Source organism: Xiphophorus maculatus, chromosome 13 (assembly GCF_002775205.1).
Source record: "Xiphophorus maculatus strain JP 163 A chromosome 13, X_maculatus-5.0-male, whole genome shotgun sequence".
NCBI lineage: Eukaryota > Metazoa > Chordata > Actinopteri > Cyprinodontiformes > Poeciliidae > Xiphophorus > Xiphophorus maculatus.
In genome coordinates, this window is record NC_036455.1 from 979,852 (window position 1) to 1,005,045 (window position 25,194).

A 25,194-nucleotide genomic window follows, 5' to 3' on the forward strand; every position below is an offset into this window, starting at 1 on the left:
TGATGCAAATCTCACGAGGCCTCCTTGTTTTCCTCAACACAAAACTACTAAACTGCAGACTGTCAAGGTTCCCCTTTTTCGTTCATAACTACATACTATCTGCACTCCCTTGCATGGTGTTGTCCTGTCACATAGATCCAGTAATTCTCTATGTGAGTAGTGAAAAGGAAGGATAGACACGGAGGCCTTTGTGAGAAAAGTCAGCCACCCACACAGTACAAAGCCTGCAAAAGGTCAACAAAATTAACTTCACCTTTTCATTCTGCAGCAACAAACAACCAAAAATAATTATGGAAAAAGACATTTACACACATTTTCCAGGCTTACAATTTAAAGGTTCAAATTGTCCAGTTTTTCCACCTAGACAAAGTTTCCTTCAATATGTTAGTCCAAAACACACTCTAAAAGTCAACAATTTAGTTACAACCAGTCCCTGGATATAATAGAATTTAGTCAACAGGTTTCTTGTAAATGAATAACTACCAAGCTATTTTTTCTGGGACAGGAAAATATGAAGGTCTGGCTAAAAAATTCAAAATATTTGATGTAATTTGGACTTGTTTTTCTCCAAACCAAGGAATACCTTTCAGGCCTCAGGAAAGGATGGCCTTGTGTTTCCACGTATACCAAGTTAAGCGGTATAAAAATTAACTTCTGATGTAGTAGTTTAGACAAGACATGTTTTCTAAAATGGACATTTTCGGCTCCCTTCACGCCAGCAGCTTACATTCAAAAAGGACAGTATGGTGATAAGTACAATCTAGATTTTTCTGTTTGTAGCATATCCACAGAGGCCCACTTAGTACAAGAACACTATTGCTTTCTGTGAAAGAAGACACAGAACGAGAAAAACGGCATGAAAAACAAGCCATTTTTCACACTTGTTTGTCTTTTTGGCTTCTAATTTGAAGCTGGTCATTTTTCCAGACCACCATTTTTTATCTTTCTAATTTTAAAAGTTTGATATAAGGGTACACCCTGGACAATTTAGAGAGACCAATTAACCCTACAGTCCTGTTTTTGGACTGTGAAAGTACCCAGAGAGAATCCACACATGCCTGCATCTGAAGCCAGCAAAGACAAAAAGGTGAAGTGATGATAACGGTAGGTAAGAGAAACGATACCAACACGATATTTGGAGTAGTTTATAACTACAATGTCTATATCACAGCAACAAAACAGATACTTAAACTAAGACATTGAAAGCCAAATCTAGAAAATATATAAACAATTTGAATAAGGTTCCCTTAATACTAAAGTTCTGACTTATTTCAAAGTAAACTGATTTTCTTCAGGAGTGAAGAAGGTTCACCTGCTTCCATAACCTTAACCAAATTACCAAGGAAATTATATTCTTAAACAGTCATCAGATCAAGATTAATAAAAACTCAGAGGACATCTTATTGGGTGTAGTTGCTATAGGCTTTGAATGTGAAAATGGGCTTTTTAATTACATCAGCCAACACAAAACACACCCGCCCACTTTAACAGTTCACCTCAGAGGAGTGGAGGAGTACTTGTGACAGCGTGTGGCTTTACATCATCTCAGCTTTGCTCATCACAAAGCTGGAGTACGTGTCGCTGCATTTACGATCAGACCCACTATACTGCTTCTCCTTTTCCACACCTCCACTCACACTCCTAGGTCACACCTGCTACTTTCCCGGCACAGTGGACGAGTTGCTGGGCTGATGGAAAGTCTATACGGTGAGGGCAAATACAGCTTCAAACAAACACCGCTCCCCCTGCTCGAGCACACCTACGCGTCCTGTCACTCACTCTATCTCACATACACAAACACAAGCCCTCTGAAATTACTATCCACATGAAATAATGATGTGACTCGCTATATAGGCACGCCATGGTGGCATTTCTTCCTTTGTTAGCCATGCATTAGTGGGATCGGAATCAGTAGAGCCACACGGGGGGAAAATGTCAGGTTTTGTTCTTAAGTGTTCCTTGAAAGCACTGCGTCACATGCTAAAAACCTATTTGCTTGAAGCCAATTCGCTGGTTACTAAGCAAACTGAGCAGAATTTTGTTTCACGTATCATTCCGAGTAGCTCAGCGGACAAAGATGCCAAATGTTTCAGATGCAACTTGCTTTTTGGAAAACGGGCGGCATCGTCATAAGTTGAGCTGTGAGCTTTCGATGCTCTTTGTTGATGGAGGCCTTTTCTTGCCAGCTGCGTCATCTTGAAACTCTTTTGAAATCAGGTAGCCTTCCTGTCAGTACAGCTAACGAGGAGGAGTGGGTGGTGCAGGGGAAAGTGTAAAGATGACAAGGATTTAAGCCCTATCTGTAGAGTGCTTTAAAAACACATTTTGCTTAAGCAACTTGTTTTAATGTGTAAGAGCAGTTTTAATAGTTTCCAACTCCACAATCTTCACACTGCAGGATGCTGAGAGAGAGGCCCCAACACGATCTCTGGGGAAACCCTCAGCGTCTCTCACGCTGGTCTGAATAATTAACTCTTGATCTGTTTATGCTCCAGCCTTATTCGGAGCAGGTCGACCGTAGACTCGCGCCTTTTAAATCCTCCCGATTTCATCTGAAAGCAGAGTGCTAATGCTGGGGTTGTGTGAAGACGTGCCACACACTTTCTCCTCTCCTCCAGAGAGTGAAAGTCTTTGTGGTTTGTGGCGACCATGTCATTTCAGTAAGAAAGACACGAGAGAAAGAATGATGCACGACATCTCTGATCTGTTCCTGGATACCCAAAAACATGGGGATTTCTGCTAATTATGTATGCATTTTTGCGTCTCCATGACGGGGTAAGAGGAGATAAAATACAGAAATGATGAGAAAAGCTCAGAGCAGATGCTGCTGTAATGGGAAACATCAGAAAACGGTTACAGTAAATGGGTGCTGTGAGTCCTCTGAACTCTAAGAGCACAGATGAGATTTTTTGACAGCCCACACTGAAATTTTCAAGGTAGCCGACGGTATCAGTGAAAGGAAGAAAAACACTGCTTAGAATAAGCCGTCTTGACTTGGAAAAACTGTCACATCGGCTGAGCATCAGTCTTGTACTTAAAATAGGCTTGGGCCTTTTTCAGGTCTTTTAAAAGGATTTTTGAAAAGTATTTTTCAAATCCACAGAAATGTTCAGCCACTGTTTCTACTGTATCAAGTGCTTTTAATGAGATGCCAGATTAACTATCAGTGGCTGAAGCTGTATGGAACAGAGTAGTGCAGCCATAAAAAGCAGGAATGAATGATCTATGTAACATTATTTTAACAGCAGAAGAAATGATTATTGTTTTATGTTCTAAATAAAAGCAATTAAAGAATTATAAAGTAACCCTGTGCAGCAGTTCACCCTCCCGACACAGAGTGAGAGCAGCCTGACTGTCAGCTGGCTGAAAGGAAGCCATTACACTTTCTTATTTATACAACGAAGACAAATTCAGCTGTTTGATATGATATTGTGTTACAGAGCCCTTTTTAGGTGAAAGCCCTAAATTCCATCCTGTATATACACATGCATACATAAATCTGTTTTTTTCAGGCTTTATAAAAAAAAAAGCCACAATAAATGTGGCTCTTGAATGCTGTATAGTATACCAGAGGACATTTCTCAGAAGCCATTACAGCGCAATCTCAAGCTCCGGTTTCACTTCCCATTAGCCATTCAGAACCATGACAATGCCCATGGGGGCCCAACTGTGCAGCCATGTCTGAAAGGGTCCAGACAGCCATCAGTACTTTGTTTTCCAGTTGCACAGATCTCCTCTTTTATCATGTCGTTTTAACAATATAACATTAATTGTGGACAGAATCAACTATATAAATAGGTCTGGTATGAAAGAGTTTCCCATTATTTATGCAAAATGTTCCGTGTCAAACAGATGTGGCTTATTGTGAATCTTAAAGTATTCAGGAACAAGAATGGAGCCTAGGTTTCTCTAGTTTGGAAAAGCATGGAATTGGATTTTAGTATGGAACAATTTGCTCTTCCAGGCTTTTCCTGCGTACCAGTGCCTAAATGTTGACTATCTTTGACTGTGTCTGCTCAATATTTTGTCTTTTCACACTTCTTTGTGGCTTACCTTTCTTCCTTGCATCATCCCACCTCTCCCTCTTCCCTCCTTTCTGCTTTCCTTCCTTGTGGTTCCTGTTACTTTTTCCTCTTGCATACCTTCCTTCCATCTTCCCTCCTGTCCTTTCCTTCTAGTCCTACCCTCTTCTCTTTCCCTCATGTGCTTTTAATTTCTTATTTACCTTGTTCAGTGTGTTACTTCTTTTCCTTCCTTGTAATTCTTTCTTCCAATTTGTCTTTGCATGCTCCAAATTTAAAGCATTTATGCTGCAGTTCATAAAGCTTTTGTGCTTTATACTTTAAAGTGAAAGTTAAACAACTAAAAACTTGGGGAATTTGATTGTGGAAGATATCAAAGGAAGAACATGAAAGAAATGTTGGATGCTTGTAGTATGCTCCTTGAATTGAAAACAGCATTTTTAAAGAGAAAATGGAATAAATTAGACTAAAAATTTAGTTTTTTCCATATTTTGCCCTTGAACATTAACTCAATATTCATGTTAGGCTAAGCTTAAAACCAGAGCTTCCACCACTCTGCCCCAGTCCCAGATTACCCATCAATCCCATTTCGTTCTCTTTGGCTCAGAGAGCCCACCAATCAGAAGACAGCACGACGAGGAGAAGATAGTAGATTGGCTCTTTGGGGGAAAAGGGTGGAGCAGCTAAAGCCATCCCCTAACAACAGCAGTGAGCTGTGAAATGAGTCTAAGAGATGGGGAGAATTCACTCATCCAGTTTCGTCCTCTGCAGCGTTTAGTTTTTCCCTCTTCCTCTACACTCACTTCTGACTTACGACTCGTGCCAGAGCCCTCCTGTTTTCCCTCTGCATTTCTCCTGCACACTTGTTCCATCTCAGAAAGTGCTTTCCATATCCAACACCCCCCCCCCTCTTCCTCTTCCTGCTCCGCTCGCCTGTCAGTCTGTATACGACTGCTGACTGCGGACGGAGCTCTGCCAGTGCTTCAGCTGTCACCCAAGCTCGCTGTCGCCGAAGCCGGGTGGGTCGCGCTGGCTGTAGGCGGAAGGAAGCAAGTGACACACTGTGCTACACATACCAACACACACACATAAAAGCAAAGTGTGCACGCACACGTATGCACTTATACACGCATTAGCAGCTCAGCTCGGGTTGAGCGGGGTCTCTTCCCTGACCTACTTCTTTATTGTCACTAAGAGGCAAATGCAGAGTCCGCTCGCGCTCCACATAAACTCTGCGAGAGAGCGGGGCCGTGAAGGCTGCTGCTCGGCTGCACAATGCAAGTGTTCAGGAACAAGAAGGGGCCCCTAACCTCACAGTTCCCCCTCACTTTCTTCCCCCTTGTAGCAGGGGAAACGGCTACAAACAAAAAGGTGCCCCCTGTGCAGGCTGGAGGTGTTACCAACCAGCTCCAGCCTCAAGCAGCCATCTTGTCTGAATGTGTGAAAGATAAGCAAGTAATGAGCGCATGAATGAAAGAGGAAGAAGTGACTCGAAAGCTTCTTTCATTATCAATCTCGCACTTTTTAAACTTTAAGCATTAAGTACATTAAAAACAATCTAGCTTATACTACCTTTAGCTTAAATAACAACTGGTGTGAAAAGAATGATGATAAGCTTTCTTGGTTTATTCATCCAATGATTAAATGATACAAGCAAAATGAAGCTAGCTGATTACGTCCTGATAAACTGGCTTGTCTTTTTATTTTTCCACAAGAAAAATAAGACACACTGCAACAATATTTTAACTTTATTCATATTTAATGTTCCAACAAAAGCAAAAAAAAACACAACTGACTTAATTAGGCATGAGCTTGTATTAGATTCTAACTGAACAATTAAGATGAGAAAAACATTAAGCTATTTACACAAGAAAATTAATTCCTACTCCTGCCAAAACAAATAATATTGGTCAATACTGTTTACAGTTTTCACAGCTGCTGGTTTGAGACTGAAACGTTAAATTAAGCACCTGCTAAATTCAAGTGCCTTTCAAGCATGTTAAAGGATAGCAGCTGACCAGCAGTGTGCAGCACATTTCCAGGCCTTTCATTAAAAAGACATAAAAGCCAAAGACATGGATGAAACACTGTCAGCTGACAGTATTTGCAAACAGGACATACAAAAATTATTGCTTCTTAAGTTCGGATTCAGCAAACTAATAAAACTCCTTAACAGAGGGGCAAACTCCACATTCTGATGATTCAAAATACAATAAAAAGGTTCAAGTTCCTACAGCAAATGCCAACTAACGGTTACATCATATCAAAGTTATTGGTGGTTTAAAACTAGAAAAAAAACTATTGGTCTAAAGAAAGCCGCATCTTGAAGTGGCTTTCTAATTCAGTCCTAGGGTTAATATTCAGCATGTTGTAAAGGTATACCCAAATCTGATTAACTGAATTTAAAAAAGGTCGCTGCCGAACTTGATGACATGCTAAGCAGGAAATTGCACCATTTTAATCATGGCTTGGAGCAGGGATATGTCTACAACGAGACAAAAACTGGTAGTGTACAACAATAAACTACCGTCTGTAAATGTGACTAAATCATTTACTACAAAACAAAAAAACTTTAAAAACCTGACTTTTGTGCCAAAACACGAAGAGATCTCTTCCTGAGTTTGAACTGTAGTTGCAGGTAGTTTCCAGATAAAGCCCAACACTATCCCATGAGGATAGTGTTACTATGGTGCAGCTGGGGTTTAATTATAAGCAACGTTGAGGTTGGCTATGATTAAGTCTCAGCTTGCTTGTCTTAACGGTCCCTGAAGTGGAAATGGCAGAATACCCATGAGGAAGGAGAGGTGCTTCCCAGACGTACAAAGGCTTCCAACAAACACAGAGACCGACGACACAGGAAGCCCACAGAGCGAGGGGGAGCATGTGACCATTAGAAGATTCTCAAAACCCCCCTTTGCTCTTCAAAGTCTGACAGTACTGCACTGATCACACCTACCAGCAAGAAAGAAACTGAAGGGAGGATGAAGGAAAAATAAGGAAGAGAAAAAAATTAGAGAAACTGTCATGAGTTTTGAACGTCCATCATCCTTGCAATTCCACAATTAGAAGAAAATATTTTATCAGACACACTAAATGAGAAATAATCATGATGTTGCTGGATATCTGTCATTCATTTAGTTAGTGAGTCATATCATGATGGGTCAACATTGGGCACAGTCACAATAAACTCTGCCAGTGAACGACAGCCGACTTCAAACATCAATCCATCTGACAAGTTTCTCATATATCAACTCATTCATTTATGGAAATCACATGCAAACTGGCTGTCAAGCTCTGGACGAATCTACAAGGCTTGGACGAAATTCATTTCCCTACGCATGATTATTTTTGCCGCTTTCTGCTACACAAAGCAATGAGATCACTTGTTTATGGAACGCTTGTCGAGAATGAGGAAATGCACAAGCCGGGAGATCTCGGAAAGTGGAGGCAGTTGAGAATGGACCCGTTGCTGGTGTCAAACTATTCCATTTCTTGTCCATCCATCAATTGCATGTCGCTTTTCTGAGAGTTTCATCATCCCAGGGAGGATCTATCGCTTTTCTGGAGAGTCCCAAGAGTTTGTTTGGTTTGAAAAGCTGTTTGGAAACTTTATAATATGTCTGCTGAGCAAAACATGTAAATGTAGGTCGACTGCTAGAGGAGATAAACTGACTAAAACAACCTCCTGACCAGGGGTGGGCACTCCTGGTCCTCGAGGGCCGGTGTCCTGCAACTTTTAGATGCATCTCTACTTCAACACACCTGAGTCAAATAATGAGGTCGTTAACAGGACTCTGGAGAACTTGACTGCACTTAGGAGGAGATTCAGCTGTTGGATTCAGGTGTGTTGGACCAGGGAGACATCTAAGAGTTGCAGGACACCGGCCCTCGAGGACCAGGAGTGCCCACCCCTGCTCCTGACACTGGCTTCTCATACTTGAGTTAACTGCTGATATACTTTGCACAACTTTATAGCCATTTTGAACATCACTGATTGGCTGCAGAATACTTATATTACATGTATCTTCTGATTTTTAATTAGACCTGTAAAATTTATGCATCACCATGCAGTTTTTTTGTCTATTCATTTTCTGATATCAAATCCTAATAATTAATCCTTAGTTACTATTTTTGTTCCTTCTCATATAATTGCAAAGAAAATGGCAGAAAATAAGTCCCTGAGTTATCCAATAAAGAGCAGAAAAGCAAAGAGGCAAACTATTTCTGCAAAGCAAACACCTAATAGATAAAACTAAAGTTAGTGGATATCTGTTCTATATCTTAAGTGTATGCATTATGTATTATTCAGGCATATAATGTCATTTTACAGCACAATCAAGTAACTATGTAACTTTCAGTTGTTATAAAAATGCTGTATTAAAAAGAAATTTGACAAAGCAAATTGGGCCTCTGTCCTGCTCTTTCAGACACTCCGCCTTCCATCCGTCATCACAACGATACTCTATTAAGCCATTTACAACCGTTCTTAGTAGCACTGGACTGAGAAGTAGTTTGCATAATAAGCTCAGCGGACTCGTAGACCACCAGGTGTTTGCCAATTGCTGCTATCGCTAGTCTGGAGGAGCTGTGTGGGGAAGGAGTGCTCCATCAGGTGAAAGGTCAGCTGGAGACTGCATCTCTGAGGAACTGTGAGAGAGCGAGTGTTTAAGCACTCCCAAACTGTTGAGATCCTTGAGATTTAAGGATTGCTCAAACATGGATGTAAGAATCAAAGCAGCACTCCATGTATGTTTTGATGAGAGAATAACATTAAAACACGACATAATGCTCAAAAAGGGTCGACATTTACAATATGGCCTACCTCCCCCTTGAATATAAGGATCGGTACTGTTGTAGCTTTTGGGTTTAAAATTTTGCGTAAACATACCAATGCGTTCCAGACTACATTATGTGAAAAGGTGAAAAACAATTACATGCTGTTGCCATCAGTTTAACACGAAGACAAGAATCAACTGACTATTATACAAATAGCAGCAGCTGGAGGAGCCGGGGGTGGTGGGTGATCATGTACAGCTAGGAATTCTGGGCCTCATGTCAGCAGCTGACTCTGGATCTGGAACAATAAATATCTAATCCTTGTCATGTAACGAGGCCAGGGTGCACCTCTGGACCCAATAAATCAATCAGGGTATCCCATGTAGGTGACCCTCGCTGCAGCAAGAGGAAAATACTTGAAAAAGGAAAAGCTACAACAATGCAAGAAAAAAAGTATAAACTGAGTTTGGAAACAACAATGGCAATGCAGAGGAATGAGGTGGTGGAAGCCTGGTTTATTTTCTGTCACCGTGGCTCATAGATTCATTTGAAATAATATGTCAAAAGGTTTAATAGCTTAGCTGAATCCTGTACACAGTCTGAGTTTTAAAATAATACCCATTATTACTGTCCGACTGTTCAGTGTGAAGCTTTAACAATCAGTTTGACTTGTGATCAAGCAGCTGATCGGGAGGGAGACTGCTGCGTAAACTCATGCTGACGCCAACATTAAAAAGCCAGCGTAAACCAATTATATTCCGATCAAGCTAATCAATGTCACAAGCATGACCCCAGAGTGCATGTGACATGTGCCATTTCTCAAATCTCTGCCACATAGATTTTCATCTACTGCAGCAAACGCGGCGTTAAAGGCGAGCCAGCGGCAGTCACAGCTCTGACAAATTCGTCCCTCCATGAAAATGAGCAGTGGATAGATTTCAGCATGCAGCCTGCCAGAACCACGGGAGGGAGACTAAATGATTATGTTCCAACAACACCATTCCCGCTCACAGAAAAACAACAATCAGGGTTCTAGGTAGGATATTGCGGCCGCGTAAAATTAAAGGGGAGAGGGAGCGAGACAGACAGGGGGGGGGGAGGCTGATTTCATGGAGATAATCAGAGCCTGCAAGCATGTTTGACTGTCTCCAAATGTGCTGCTGGGAGAGGTAACCTGCAAATAATAGGCAGCACAATATGTACATTATTTATATTTCTGAGTTAAGATACAAAGTAACTTAAAAATTTTATTTCAAATGTTAAAGAAAACACAGAGTAGTTAGTGTTCTGAAGGTTAACAGGAAGCGGGCTGAGGTGATAAGGAGATAAGACTACCATTACGTGTAATGTTTAATGGAAGCTAATACAGACAACAGAACATTCAACCAGGAGCCCAAAGAGGAACAATTAGCAATCAGCCAGGTTATGTTAGTACACTGATTTTTCTATTTTTATTTTTTCTGTTATTATTATTTTCAGCCATGTTGGTTTCAGCCATGAGTGCAGTGTGACCCAAGCACTCACACTGTTTGGGTCAGGTCACTTAAAGAACATGAATATGCCTCACCCCAAAAAAGACCAACACCACAAGCTCATTTATTTCAGTCAAAAGGAGAACGCTTAAAGAAAAAAAAAAGCTCACACTGTCAGAAAGGCATTGTAAATGATTAGTCATCATGTGAGTCAACACATTTGTGACATTTGTCACAGCTCTTTTACAAATGAAAAGAAAAATATTGACAGAGATAAAAAAAAAAAAAAAAGAATTTTCACCTGAATCACAGTGTGGTAATTATACTTAGTTTGTAAAATTAAATTTCCAGAAAGCTTTTCATAAATAGAAAAAAATAAATAAAATACAAAAAAGGAAGATGGTGAAGGAATTTACACCAAAAAATAAAGACATGCCCACCAAGAGTTTGAATTTCTGGATCTAAACTGAGATGCACAGAAAAACAGTCTGCAGACTGGAATCAGTTCAGATCCAGTGTGACCTGTAGTGACCGATGACCAGCCAGCTGGAAGCTTAAAGACCTCATCATCTTCCAACCCCTGAATGCACCATATGCAAGTGCTTCCAAAGCACACAGAAAACACCACCTCTTCTGTGTGAGAAAATCTGCATCTCTTCTACAAATGCAGAATTCAGTCTAGTAAAGAAAGATTAGGAAACAAAGCCAGAGATATTGCAAGAGAGGCCTTGAGCACTAGGGCTTACACTGAGATCATGATAACTGTTCAGAGTCTGCACAAAGAAAATAGGCAAGAAGTAATTAAAAGATTTCAACTTGTAGTTTGGACCAAATCTGAATTTCTGCACTTGAATTCTTAATCACTAAAACAGAAATGCTTCATTGCTTTAAGAATCAAAGAAAAGCAAACCGTAAAAGGAAATTTAAAAAAAAAGAAAGAAGTGAGCAGCAAGGGAAGAGCAGAAAGAAAAGGAGGATAAAAAGAGAGGTAATTAATAACAGCCCTGATACAGTGGGGACAAAGAATGAAGTTGATGCATGAGGGGCAATTAGATGGCATCCGTGGAGCTACACAAGACCGATGCACTCCCAGTTTTACAGCACCTACTGACGCTTGGGGGATGACGACCAAAGAGGAAGCAAGAAATGGGAAGTAAATTGAATTATTTTCAGGCTAAGACAGAGAAGAATCTCATGAAAATGTCAATATTACACTAGTGTAAACTACAAAAGCTACAGTCAATGCACAGCCAATTGATTATGATAGACCCGGCCGACACTTAGTTTGACTTTAAGTCACATGGCCTGCTAATAGCTGTCAATTAATTGGATAACTTCATTACATGTGCATTTTCTGGATTAAATGGATCGTTTGGTGTGTAAATGCTCACAAAGAACAAGGCTTCTTACAAACAGCACTACTGCATCTAAAGTGATTCACTGAACGAGAGGAAATCATGGGGTTTTCTGTTTTTTAAAACATCAAAACACAGAAGCCACAAAGGGACTAGTCCCCCAAAATTCTCAAGAGATAAACGCAAAACTCAGCATTTATCATATGGGTTTTTTCTCCTCATTTTGTTTCAAGTTGTAAGGTGCCAAGTAACATGCACAAGATGCTTTGACTCAAAACAGATAAAAGTCACAATGGCTTATTTAAATAGTTTACTGACAACAGAAAATCCACCCTTTGGATCAGTCAGTCATAAGAACACAGAAATTCATCATCGAGAGACTCCATCCACCACTGTTTAATTTCCACATCTTAAATGTTGCTTATTTATCTTTCAATCAATATAATCTAACTGTACATATTGCTTTTCCAGCCAACGGAACATGACGAGAATTAAAAACGTCATGCGTGACTTCGCGCTATGACTAATCTGAAATTCCACTCTCAATTTCTGTGTCTGAACGATGAGGCGGCTTATTCAGAATGAAATTTATTGTCAACAATGGCAAATTAAATAAAAAGGTTCACTGTCAGGAAACAGTCCGCCGTCACGAACTGCGAAAGAAACAAGCTTCTTATGACTAATTCTGTTTTATTTCAAAATTCGTCACAACATCTGGGCGATACGAGGAAGAGCCTGTATTGGCAAAAACTTATGTTTTCTGTTCTCTGAAAGAGGGTGACTTACTCATTTCTAATGTATTTTGTTTTCTGCTACCAGCTTTGTGTCTTTTGGAGGAGTTCGATGGAATTCCTTTCCATTTTTTTAACAGAAACTTTATGTGTAACCTGAAGGATGTTTTCCTCGTTCAGAAATCTCGTCAACGTATCGGTTTCCATTCAAACCTGTGGGTGAGTAGGTGGGTGGGGGGATAAACAAGTCCCCTTACTGACACAAGCACTTGTCTATACAGCAGGCAGAGTGGTAGACTGTTACCGTTAAACATCAAAGCATTAATTCTTTTTGTAAGATACACACCAACTTTTACCCGCCTTATAAGTTTCTATGTGTACGTATATACATGTGTAGTAGTCGGCCAGGTTTAGTCAATAAGCTCATTTCCTATCCAGTTCCTAAAACAATTGAACCTCAAGACACAAACATTACATCACTCCTTGAAGTGACTGTCAAAGGCACATCTTAGACAAATGCTTTACACTGAATGTCGGCAGATATTTCACACGACGGTGCGCTTAATTTGATTACCGCCGTCCTCTATGGGTGTACTTCTCAACGATCTGCAAATTCCAGGCCTGGTCCGCAACCCCCGGGACCGTGTGATGTTTGATCCGGGGCCAGAGAAGGCCAGCCAGACATTCAAGCCCGGGCCCTGGCGCCCTTCCCTCAATGCAGCTTGCACTATAGCTCCCTGCTGTGAGGCCTGAAGGAAATCTCACTGCCTACAGCATTGTAGAAAAAAAAAAAAAAGGAAAGGCTCTTATCTATTGAGCGGGGGTTAAAGCGAGGGGAACAATACATTTTACACCCAGCCGACTTCTCTCTGTGGAAATGCTGAAGAAGTACCTATTGCTTTGAGAGGGAAAAAATCAATACGCAAAGAAGGGAAGAAAAAGAATCAATGTTGCGTTACTGACTTACCGATTCACACCTTTTAAAAATACTTTCCACCTACAGGAATAAAATATTCCAATAAATAAAACAAAAGCCTAACAATTTAATTAATACAAATGTTACAGCTCAAATGACGATTAATAGCGAAAACAAGTGTAAAAATAATTTGAGAAGATCATTCAAATTGATGGACGAGTGCAAGATGTTAAAGAATAAAATATTCTTAATACAGCCAAACAATTTAAGAAAATCATGCAATTTGCAAGACAGTTGTATTGTATACTTTTTATGCTGCATGAAATCAAGAAGTGTCACCAAACACAACACAGGCAAAGATAATCTGAATACTAATCAAACATCCAGCCCACACCTATTACAAATGCAACAACTGATGGAGTGAGGGTTTACAGATCCCTACGTCCTGAACCACCAGCTAACCGTTAGCCATCACCGTAATGATGTTCTGACTGCCAAGCAGCTGGATAAAACTTAAGGCTCCCAGATACTCGAGTGTATTTCACGCTTCAAATGTCTGTGCGTACTTGAAGCGAATGTCTGCCACATATGTCCACACAAAGGTAAAATTTTACGATCATAACCTGTGTTGCAAGGTAAAACTGTTCATTTCAAACTGTTTTGTATGCAACCCCAAGCTCATAAGTCACAAGGATGGGCAAAAGCCAGACTGCCATTTTGTGTCACTCTAACAGGTGTGCCTCGCTGCATTGGTGGATGAGCACAAATTGGCTCATAAAACTTGCTAGTATCCACTTGTAAAGCGGGAAATTAAGGAATTTGTTGCGAGAAACATATGTAATCGGTATGCTCGTCAATGAAATCTCAACCGCCTGAGTGTGCGGAGCTCACAGAAGATGCGCAGTACGCCACAGGATATGGGAGCCTTACGTCAGCATGTTATGACTGGCCAATGCTTCTTGGCTAACAACTGTAAAGAAAATAGTTTTGTGAATTTCTGTATTGTGGACCAAAACAAAAACAAACAACAAAAAAAGCAGAAAAGTGATTAACAGTTTTCCCAAAATATTGTGGTAATTTCATCTTGTTCTCACACTGCCTTCCTCATGAGCTGTAAGAATCTTAACAACCCTAAAAAATGTATTTAAAGTTCCATGGCAAAAACACAATAACTTATGAAATAATAAAGTAGAACCTGATTCATCAGCCAAAGCAGGACGGTGCCAAAAAGGAACTGAACTGAATATCCAACAGCTTATTAGCGGTAAGAAAAAAACTGCTCCGTCGTAAAAGAAATTATTTATAGATTACTGCTCTTGGTAGAAAGCTTGTCAGATTCTAACACATAACAAGAGCCTTTATGAGTGTACTCTGAATAGTTAGATTATTATGATCCCTGCACTGAACACATGATTCTGTCTAATCAGCCATCTTCATGGAAAATATAACATGTCAGCATTTACCAAAGCCAGAACATAGTTGGGATTTCCTGATCTTAGAAGCACAATTAAATATTTTACTTTACGCAGAAGCGTGGGTTTGACAGCAAATCTGACATTTTAGGCGCAGAGAAAAGCATGTAAGAGAGGGGGATCAATACTTGACTGAGCCTCTGCTCTGCTGCCTCATCCCCTGAGGCTTAATTCGCTGGATGTTTAAAGACGAGCGATTCACAATAGGGGATCAGATGGGATTGACCACGGGATGAAAATGTGAGGAGTGTTTATTAAACCGATGTCACCGAGACTAGGAGCTGTGGGTGAAGGTGAGCCAAGATCGTTCAAGAGGTTGTCCAAGAGACACCCGTAATGGTTATTAACAGCTAATTCCTGTCTAAGTTGCAATCGCCTGGTGATACAGAAAGGCTAAAAAACAAGCTAATACCTCCTTTTTATGCTTTAAAGCATGGGGATCGATCAAAACTGAATTTTGAGAAACAAACATGAACACTAAAAGACTGATAATATCATAAGCAGGACATATAGTGCTTTAAGAAGAAATAAAATAAAAGAGAAACTTGTCTCCTTTGACCCCAGAATTGCTGAATTGTCCTTCAAGGGCCTATGTAAAGTCCACAAGGCCAAAGCAAAGACAAAGCTAAAGTGTTGATTCAGCTTCATGGGGATACTGAACGGATAAGCAGCACCAACCATCCCCACACACACACACACACACAAACATGGATGAGTGAGCATGTGTGTCCGCAGACATACAAACACATGCAAGCAGCCTTTCAGAGCCTGACCAGCTGTCCTACCCCTCCCACCCTCCCATTCCCATCCCCATCTCCATCCAAACCTACGGGAGGCCGGAGGATATAAATCACTCGAACGAAGACGTACACAGAGGGAACACAAGTGGTGTACGTGACACACACAAACCTACAGCGCTGAGTCCAAACTTGCCTTGCATTATCTACTAGCGCATATGCAGTCAAATACACCTACGCGAGCTTTTACACACACTTTGTATAACAAAGAAAGTCACACCCAGTTTATGGCATTACGCATGCAAATAGCTCACACAGTTTATGTGCGCAAGATACGGAGCAGAGTTGGCCTCAAAGTCAATTTATCTCACATACTGGCTCTAGGTGTGCTCTTAAATACCTGTGCATGCTTTTGTGTGTATGCGTGTGAGTGAGTGAGTGAGTGAGTGAGTGAGTGAGTGAGTGAGTGAGTGAGTGAGTGAGTGAGTGAGTGAGTGAGTGAGTGAGTGAGTGAGTGAGTGAGTGAGTGAGTGAGTGAGTGAGTGAGTGAGTGAGTGAGTGAGTGAGTGAGTGAGTGAGTGAGTGAGTGAGTGAGTGAGTGAGTGAGTGAGTGAGTGAGTGAGTGAGTGAGTGAGTGAGTGACGAAGAGATCAAGCTTGGTGCAAGCACCTGATAAGCAGAAAAGGTTGTATTGCATCACAAGATACTGGGCTCTGCATTACATAATGTGGAAAACTTAGAGAGTAAAGGTTACTCATGTTGATGAACCTTCCTTTGGTCGTCCAAACTGAAACTGCTGGCCTCAGGGCGCCAGCAGGGAGGAAGTCAACTCTCCTGGCAGAGGCACACCTTGTAGATCATTTTCCCATAAAAGTCTCCCCTGCTTTCAAAATTATGGTTTTATAGACACTAAAGCTTTCTTCTGATAACGCAATTCTATGAAAAATCTCAAAATATATAATAGTCAATTATGATTCTGTTGTCTTAATCTTAAAGAAAGAAAAACTCAGTCAAGTTGTTTTAAAACCACATTTAAATCCCAATGTGATAGTTTAAAAAAAACAAAAAACATTTTACATTTCAAAATGACTTGTCTCATTTTATTATTTTGGTACCTATCAAGCATCCTTGTAGCACACAGTCTTACAGCATTGAGGAGCTACGGTAACTATGTGAGCTTTGTCATACAACCCACCCTCGTAACCACCAGGAGGTTAGAGTAACTACGTAATCAGCTTTATATCATTAAGCTGCTACAGTCACTACAGGCTATATTCTGATATCACCCTTGAGCACTGCGCTTTTTTCAGCGAGGTCTACACAGGCTAGCTCATGCTAAAAACAGAAAGACTGATACAAAATGTAGAGCTTTTAACAAGACAATCTTTTATTTAGAGGCGTTTAAGTCAAAGGTGAGCACAATTTATGAAATATCCGGTCTATTCTCAGGAAATTAACACCTTAACTGTCATGAGGTCACCAGTGTTGACTAACATGTAAGTGTTTTGGGGGTGACAGTTAAGGGGCTAATTGAATTATAAGTCTAAACACACATGACTTTGATTAAATTTTAGAGATTTATTTTATCCAGTGAGTCCCATTTTATTGTTCAATCATACGTATACAGAAGAAGAAAAAAATTACAGTTAATTATCTAACTTCAAAACTTGGTTCTGCTGCTCATAGTTGCTAATGTAGCTATTTGGGAAAATCATACCTGATCACCAAAAGCAGCAGTCAGATGGTCTTCCTTTTTATTATTTGAATGAGTGTCTATTTATATACTCTTATCACTAAGTTGAAAACATAAGTTTTGATGTGACAAGTTAAATTCTGATTAAAAGTCTCTAGAAAAGCCTTTTTTCTTCAGTAATTCTGATCTTTATCTATGGAGTGAGGAAACAATCCTGCAACATCAATTATTTTCCCTGCTCATCCCCTCATGGAAAATAATAATTCCTTACTTTTCAAGTCTGGATGGGAGCACTGAGTGGGCAAGCCAACTTTACTCCTCAGAAATGTCTCTGGCAGCAGCAACTGAACAAGGCCAGAGTGATGCGAAGCTGGGCCTGCAGCGTGGGAAGGCTGCTTCCTCACATGAACCACAACAAGTGATGTTCACCAAACTGCCAAATTTAATTATTTAGCATGTGTCGCTAAATAAGAGGAAGCGATGAGACCGACTAGGTCTGATTATGCGTTCTGTGTTTCCCTACATCTGAGGTCTGTTTTGCTCTTTTTTTGTTTGTTTGTTTAGCTCTTTGGAAATCCAAATGATGGATTCTTGTCTTGTTGGAAACTGATTCTCTCTCATGCTGATAAATACAGCACGGTCATGGGAAAACTGACTAAGCAAAAACACGCCTATGAGGATGACACCCATTTCATAACCGCCTTTCACGTGTGCCACGTGGAGTGCAGCCATAGTGAATGTATGGTAGTAAAATAAACAGGCTGTAAAGCACCTCTTTTGCCAAAGTGCACTCAGCTTTGCCCTGGTAGCCATAGTGACAAAGGGGTTGCAAAGTGAACCCTGCCATGTTGCACACGTGAGGAGAAGAGAGATTATGAAAGAAGAATTTGCATTGAAACATAAGGTTAAATGAAGCGCACCAAGGCTCGAGCACGGCAAAAAAACAACCCCGCGACCCTCTCCTTCGTGGGCCCGCATGGGGCCCACATTTCATTTGGACAGGCCAAAGAACGCCGGAGCGAGACAGAGGGACACAGAGATAAAAAGAGGAAAAGGAGGAGAAGAGAAGAGGGGTTGGGGGGGGTTGAGTCTGTGCCTTTGCACTCCCCAGGCTCTCTATTTTTGTTTCCTCTTTTTGTGCGAGCTCCGGCGCACACACTCGCGCAGCGCAGTGGATTTTCAACTTGGTCCTCATCAGTTGTGGGCCTGATGAAACGAACACTGACAGCCTCTTTACATTTGTAAAGGCCCCTGCAGCAGCTGGGCTTGTCACACACACACGCACGCCCACGCCCACACACACACACCTAAAGGCTTTGAATCTGAGGCCTAGCCCGAGATTGGGCCAACAGGAAGAGCCGACTCTGCACAAAATGGCCCTGGCCACACTGAGCTGCACTCCGCTGCGACTCTTGCTAACGCGGATAACCATCCACACAATATGTGTCATGTTTTGTTAAACAGAACAACACCGCCCCGCTCAGTCTTTGATACCTCATTCATGACAACGTTTTTACCATTTAAAAAAACAAGCTTTGTAGAATAAAAATAATAAAACACACCTACACAAAATACAGTTTTCCACCTAAGAGTAACACTTACAAATCTAGATTAAAAAAAAAAAATTGGCAGTGTATTTTACTTCAGGAGGTATTAGCGTGTCTAATCATAATCATAGCCAAGCCCTGTTTGCCTTAATTATATTTTAAATCATTCTAAATTTTAATATCAGTCGCAGACAGCGAGTGTTTGTTGGGAGCACAAGGTGGGGGTTAAGGGGCAACAACTCACACTTGTGTTTCAGGGGAAATGGTTAAGCCAAGCATGTATAATTGTCTTACGCTAATTAGGGGGAGGCAAAGAGAGGGAGGAGGGGTGGAGTGATCCGTATGGGCCAGGAGTCCCATCTGAAAGCCTGGAGAGGAACTCCTGGAGCAGGAATCTACACACTTGGTGGGAAAGAAAAGACAACTAAAAAGTTTTTTTTTTAAGGCCTATTTTGGTCTAAGCCAGAGTCTACACATCAACCACATCTGGGGGAAAAAAAAGTCTAGACCTTAAAAAAAGAAATCATGTCATTTCAGAAAGGTTCAGAAAAACTGTTCTATTCTGGATCTAGCTTAAATTTGGATTTGAATGACTCATCATTTCCTCAAACATCCCGTTTCCATTAATGCAGGGGAAGATTTACACACATGGCCTAGTTAAAAACCTTATCTTTGCCGCCTACAATCAAACTCCTCCTTCAGCAAACAGCAGCTAGTTTTAATTAATCTCAACTACTGTGAATGAAACTGCTCGGTCACATCAGAGTGTATCACGTAACTATGCTACGACCCAAAAAAATAGGAACAAAGATCAAGCTGTTCTTCTGTCAGCCTTTCCAAACATCTGTCTCCTTCAAGTCGCCCCACATTTGCGCTGCTTTCCAATAAAGGCTGATACATCAGCACATTGTGTTACTGACACCGAGGTGCTGAAAGGAAACAAAAAACATCTGGTGGCCATAAGAGGTCATGCATGCAGATGTGATAAATCCCTATAAAAAGAGACTGTGGTTTTTTTTACACTTTCCTAAAAAAAAAACAATAAGTGGTAAATTCAAACTAGAAAGTGCCAACTGTAAGCTATTAATTCAGTATTTTAATGTAAAACTTATGAGTTAGAGTCATGTGGCCATAAACTGAAAAACAGTCTTTAAGAAACTATTACTCTGGCTGCGATGAAGCATTAATGTTTCTACTTTCAGACATAATGTTGCTCGTATAAAACTGTTGCTCAATTTAGCAACCTATTTCATAATGTTGTTAACTTTTGGGGTTTATTGTGGAAATCTATTGGCCAACAGCAAGGCCAAAGCTTAGAATAGGCCAACATGGACAGTAGACCAGGATCTCAATGTTTTGAGGTTACCCCATTATCTTATAATGAATGGATATTTTGAAAGTAACATCTAATATAGTTCCAAGCAAAATATCTTATCAGGTAAGGTGTTTCAATCTGTCAAATCTAAGCAATCTGCAACAATTTGAAAACAGTGAGCCCTACGTCTGACTAAATCTGCAACTTTGAACAGAACACCTCCTTTGGTTTTGTTTGTTCTGTACTGTTTTGGAAAGGGTTGTATGACCACATAAAGGTTCAACATAGTTAATATATCACTTTTGGTTAATTTATTTAAATGGATTAAGATATTTCTAGAAATCATGCAGTGTTAAACAGATAAATTCAGAGAAACTATCTTCATGTAGACAAGGGCCTATGTGTTCCCAACTAAACATCAATCACAAAATGTACACATAAAACAATTTATCTTGGTAGTAAGGATGTTTAATTACAGGTTTTCATTACTAGACATAAAAAGTCATAACATTTAAGAAAAGGGACCGTAATCCTGAGACAATAACAATAAATGATCTGTGCAAAGCACACAACCGTGGTTAAAAAATATATATTTTATATATATATATATATATATATATATCTTATTTGCTGTTTGTAGTATTTTTACACTGTTTGTTCCATTAGATTGTTGGTAACCCACTGAAAAAAGGACTTAAACCCAGTGTATAAGATACACTGTGTCTCCAAACTCCAAATTTCACTATTTATCTGAGTTAATTTACATTTAAAGTAAGTTGTGTTTTCGCAGTCATGCAAAGGCTGAATTAAATCAAGATTGCTAAACTAAACATGACAAATACATTGGATAATAAAGCTCACAGTATGCTAATCAGCTAAAGGTGTTGCTAGATGGTGGCAAATACAATCCTTGGTATGTGTGGAATGTTCACTTTTAAACGCCCCCGCCAAAGTAGGCTTTTCTATCAGATACAAAATCTCTTTCCATTATGACCTATGAACACATCACACTAGCGAGTGAATTGATTGAACAAATCACAGCACTTCAGCCTATGGTAGTTTCTTCAGCAGCTGTGATGGCTGCGAACAGATTATTTTTGTTTTTTAAGCGATTGATGGAGTAAATATTTGTATGTCTTAATGTGTGTCTGTCATCTGTTTTCATTGCTAACCAAATTACACTTTCATTTTGTGATACATGCTACAATAATACTAAAGGTAACAACTGAATGTTTACTAAATATGACTAATGAAATTAATGTGTCCTGTCCAGTGGCATTCTGGTTGGAACAGTTTCACAACTGGGAATAAACGCCACCCAAAAAAAAAAAAAAGGTGATAAAATTTTGTGGCCATCTCTAGTTAATAAGGAACCAGAACTGTCTGTTGCTCAGGGGCCTGCATCCTGCTAAGTCCGACCTTGCCAACAAGAGGAAACACTTTTTAGAAACGTTTCAAATCATGTTGTGCCGGAGTTGTGATATCAACTATGAAGGTTTAGGACAATTTGAGAACAGAAGTGCTACAAACTTTAAATCTTCAGTCACCAAGGAACCAAGCAAGCGTGTGCTCGAAACAAACCACACAATGATGACATTGTCATTGTCGCTTTGCGAGGTATAAAGCAATGAAAGAAGAGACGGGTACGAGTCCAAAACGCGCAAGGACGCGAGTTAAAAAGCCAACACCAAGCGGAATAGTTCCGTTTCACAGCCCCCCTTCCCCATAAATTCACCAGAAAGAAAATGGTCGCTTCGTGCATAAGCCTCTGCAATGCGACTGAACTGAACACAGCCTCTTTTTTAAAAAAGACTGGGTCGTTTAAGAACACGGTGTTCAAACGCCATAGGCCGTTTATAGCGGTGTTAAAGGTAAATTATGAGACCAAACACCGGTGAGCTAAGCACCTCTCTGTAGCATTACAGAAAAAATGGAGTTGTGCTGCTGCAATATGCATCTACTCCTTCGCAGAGGTCATACAGAGAAGATTGGAGAAAAATACAGAGCGTGGTGGAGTTTAGATGTTATAATGGACCAATGGACATCATAAGCACATATAACCGCGTCCATTTGTCGTGTGTAAGTGTTGGAAATTGGGTGAATACGCGGAAAAGCATGACCCTCTTTTCCTGCTGCTCTGCCTGACTCTTTATGGAGAAAATTAAAGAGCCACAGCAGTCCGGCGAAACGTGTCGCCCCTGCAGCGAAAAAAATAATAACACCCAAACAGTCTCCACAACACAGTCCCCTTACACGCGTTCCCACAATGAGAGTGGGGTTAATTGTTAAATAATTCGCTGTGAAGATAGAAACGCTCAGCATGGGACGAAATGGAGCAGAGCTATGGCCGACAGGCTCGTCTTCTCCGAGCAGCAAGAAGCGAGGAGCGAACAAAAAACGATGGAGGGGAAAGCCTTTCCTGAAACGTGTTTGCAAGATTGTTACTATTTAAAACATTTCCCACCCTTACGTCACAGCACAGACGCACAGGGCATCCCTTCGGCACAGGGAAAACGAAGCAAAATGAGCAAAACAGTCCACCTTGAAGCAAAGCAGAAAGCCCTAAAACATGTCTGGTGTCGAAGAACCCGCTGGAGCTCAGACACTAAATAAACACCACAGTCTCTTTACAGCGCAACTATGTCACTGTTTAAACTTCTATTTGTTACATTTTAGAGGTTATTCGACTCGGACGGTGCATTATTGTAACCTTCGCAGCCCCCGATGAAAAAGTTTATGCGTTTTCACAAAGGCAAACTTGAATAGATTTCGGCGAGCATTTCAAGCAAACACAATTCTACTTACGTATTTCTTCTGGATGATATTCCTCTTAGGTCTTTCCTTGCTCATTATGCAATCCTCCAAAAGTAAAATGTTTGGCTATAGAGAGAATGGCCACATGAATTTCTTTTCTTTCGCTCTCGCCTCTCCGGGGCTCCACCAACAACTGACTATTTAAATCCCCGGCTCTGTGAGGAAAAAGCTCGCTAGCTCTTGCAGAATCCTTCCTTTCGGTGCTTCCTTATGGGTTTTTATATAAATCCCAGGATTCAAGCTTCGGCGACGAGCAGAGAAGGACCGGACCCGAACTCATTCAAGGATAACATAGTCAAAAAAAAAAAAAAGAAGACAAGAAAAACAAACGCACAACAATAAGTTCCATTCGCCCGAACGGCTCTGCTTCTCGTCTCTCCCCCGATCTCTCGCTCTTTCTCTCTTTCGCTCTCTCTTTCTCTCTCTCTCTGTCTTCACGCACATGAATACCGCTGAAGGGGTTTAAATGTCGCCGAGTCACATCTTTATTCAAACGTGCAACAGCAACGGGGAGAGAAAAATGAATGAATAAAAAAAATGAAAACAAATAAAAACGTTTTGTCGTCGCGTCTTTTCTAAGCTGGAGCCTGCGGTCGTCGAGAGAGCTCTCCAGCGGCACTGCTCTGCCTACTGAGAGCAGCTCCTTTCTTCCTTGCCTCAGCCTATCACAGCCCCCCTACCCAGTGGCAGCTCTAGAAAATTTTGCATGGCGAGGTGGGGGGCAAAAAAAAGTGGCAAGAGCTCCAGGCACGGTGGCTACGCTGGACCTCCTCGGTGTACAATACAAAAATCAACTTTAAGTAAATAATCAAGGAGATATCCACAAAACACTTTGTTGTCACTGTCTCTTCTATGAAAGACATTTTTTAAAGGGGCAGTATAATGTAAATTTTTTTAGCTTTATATGATGTTGTAATGTTAATTTTAATGTGATTTTTTTTCATCAAAAACATATATGCAGTGTTGCTTTATCTTTCATGCATGTTTTATAAATCCTTTAATCTCCAGTAGCAGCCATTCAGTGTAAAATGTTTAGAGGGACCAAGCACTGCCTTCGAGGATGAAGCTCCTCCTCTGAGTTGCAGTTTTCAAGCTTCCCACAGCAGAGCCAGCTCAGTTTGTAGCAGTGGCAGCTGGTCATGGCACTTCCTGTGTCACCTGCCACAGTTTGGTAGGGGCATCTGACATAGGGTGCCAGAGCTGCCATGGCTGCTGATGTTGTTATGGGGAATGCCAGTGGTGCCGATTTTCTGAAAACGTGTTAGTTATATTGCCTGTTAGTAAATTATGAGTTTTGAAATTATGTTGTGATTTAACTATGTAAGACCTGTAATATTTTTGACTGCATTTACATGATGGAAAGTGGCAGTTCTGGTGGTAGCTGCCACAGCTTCAGTGGCAGCTGACTCTGGGTGCCGTGGCTGCAGTGGGAGCTGCCATTAGAAGCTTGCTGTCTCTCGCAACCAAGTTTCGGCCTCACAGAGCAACCCTCCACCACAACTCCCCCACTCAGCTCCTTCAGACTAGTCAGCAGCAATTAGCAAACACCCGCACAGTTCCTACTGAGGAGTTACTTCTCCTGTAATGGGAAGTAACTCCTCATTACAGGAGTTACTTCTCAGTGCAACACTGGTAAAAACGTATTAACCCTTATGAGGATGTTGTGATGACTTTCCAGGCAGAGTGTTGGAAAGAGCAGGACTTTCTTAAAGAGACAGAGGCAAAATTCAAGGCATCAAATTGCAAAGTAAAATTGCATTTAAATCATATTTGATATTTACACAGTTTTTATAGAAACTGAAGGTAACACAGTTATTTGATTGTGCTATGAAATGATACTATCTCTCTGGAAAACAAAAAATGGTTCCCCTTTGAGTGTAAATGTCTTTTTGTCTCATCTGCCAAAATTTTAAAAATTCTCATTTTCTTTAAAGTGAAAATGCTCTTTAGAAATTTCAGCTCCCACAACATTGTGAGCGCTTTCTCTTGTGTATTTTTTGTATTTATGTGACTTTAGGCACTGGGTTTGCTCATTAGATCTCATGAAATGTATCTTGTTCTGTGAGGTTTCTGTTTCATCATACCTAAACAACGGATTGTTTACAATACATGAAAAACATACACAAACAACAGCGATGTGCAAATACCAACAGCAATGACGTTAGATATTAGAACAATTGTACAAATAACAGCAGGTAAGTAAATGCATATTAAATTTGATGAAAGCAGTGATGGTTATAGCATCTAACAGCTGCTCAGAGGAAGGACATATGGTACTACTGCTTTGTGCACGTAGGACGCAGCAGTCTGTCACTAAAGAAGCGCCGCAGTTCAGTGACATGTC

The 25,194-nt window shown here is 40.6% G+C and overlaps 1 protein-coding gene across 1 annotated transcript in view; it reads right to left on the reverse strand.

Moving 5' to 3' along the window:
• The window catches only part of jarid2 (jumonji and AT-rich interaction domain containing 2), a 113,654-nt gene extending 90,164 nt beyond the window's left edge, over positions 1-23,490 (reverse strand). Inside the window, exon 1 of the mRNA XM_014476106.2 lies at positions 22,842-23,490. Within this exon, the coding sequence (XP_014331592.2) occupies positions 22,842-22,886 (45 nt within the window). The 5' untranslated portion in view covers positions 22,887-23,490. The remainder of the gene's footprint in view (positions 1-22,841) is intronic.
• Between the last annotated feature and the right edge of the window lie 1,704 nt (positions 23,491-25,194).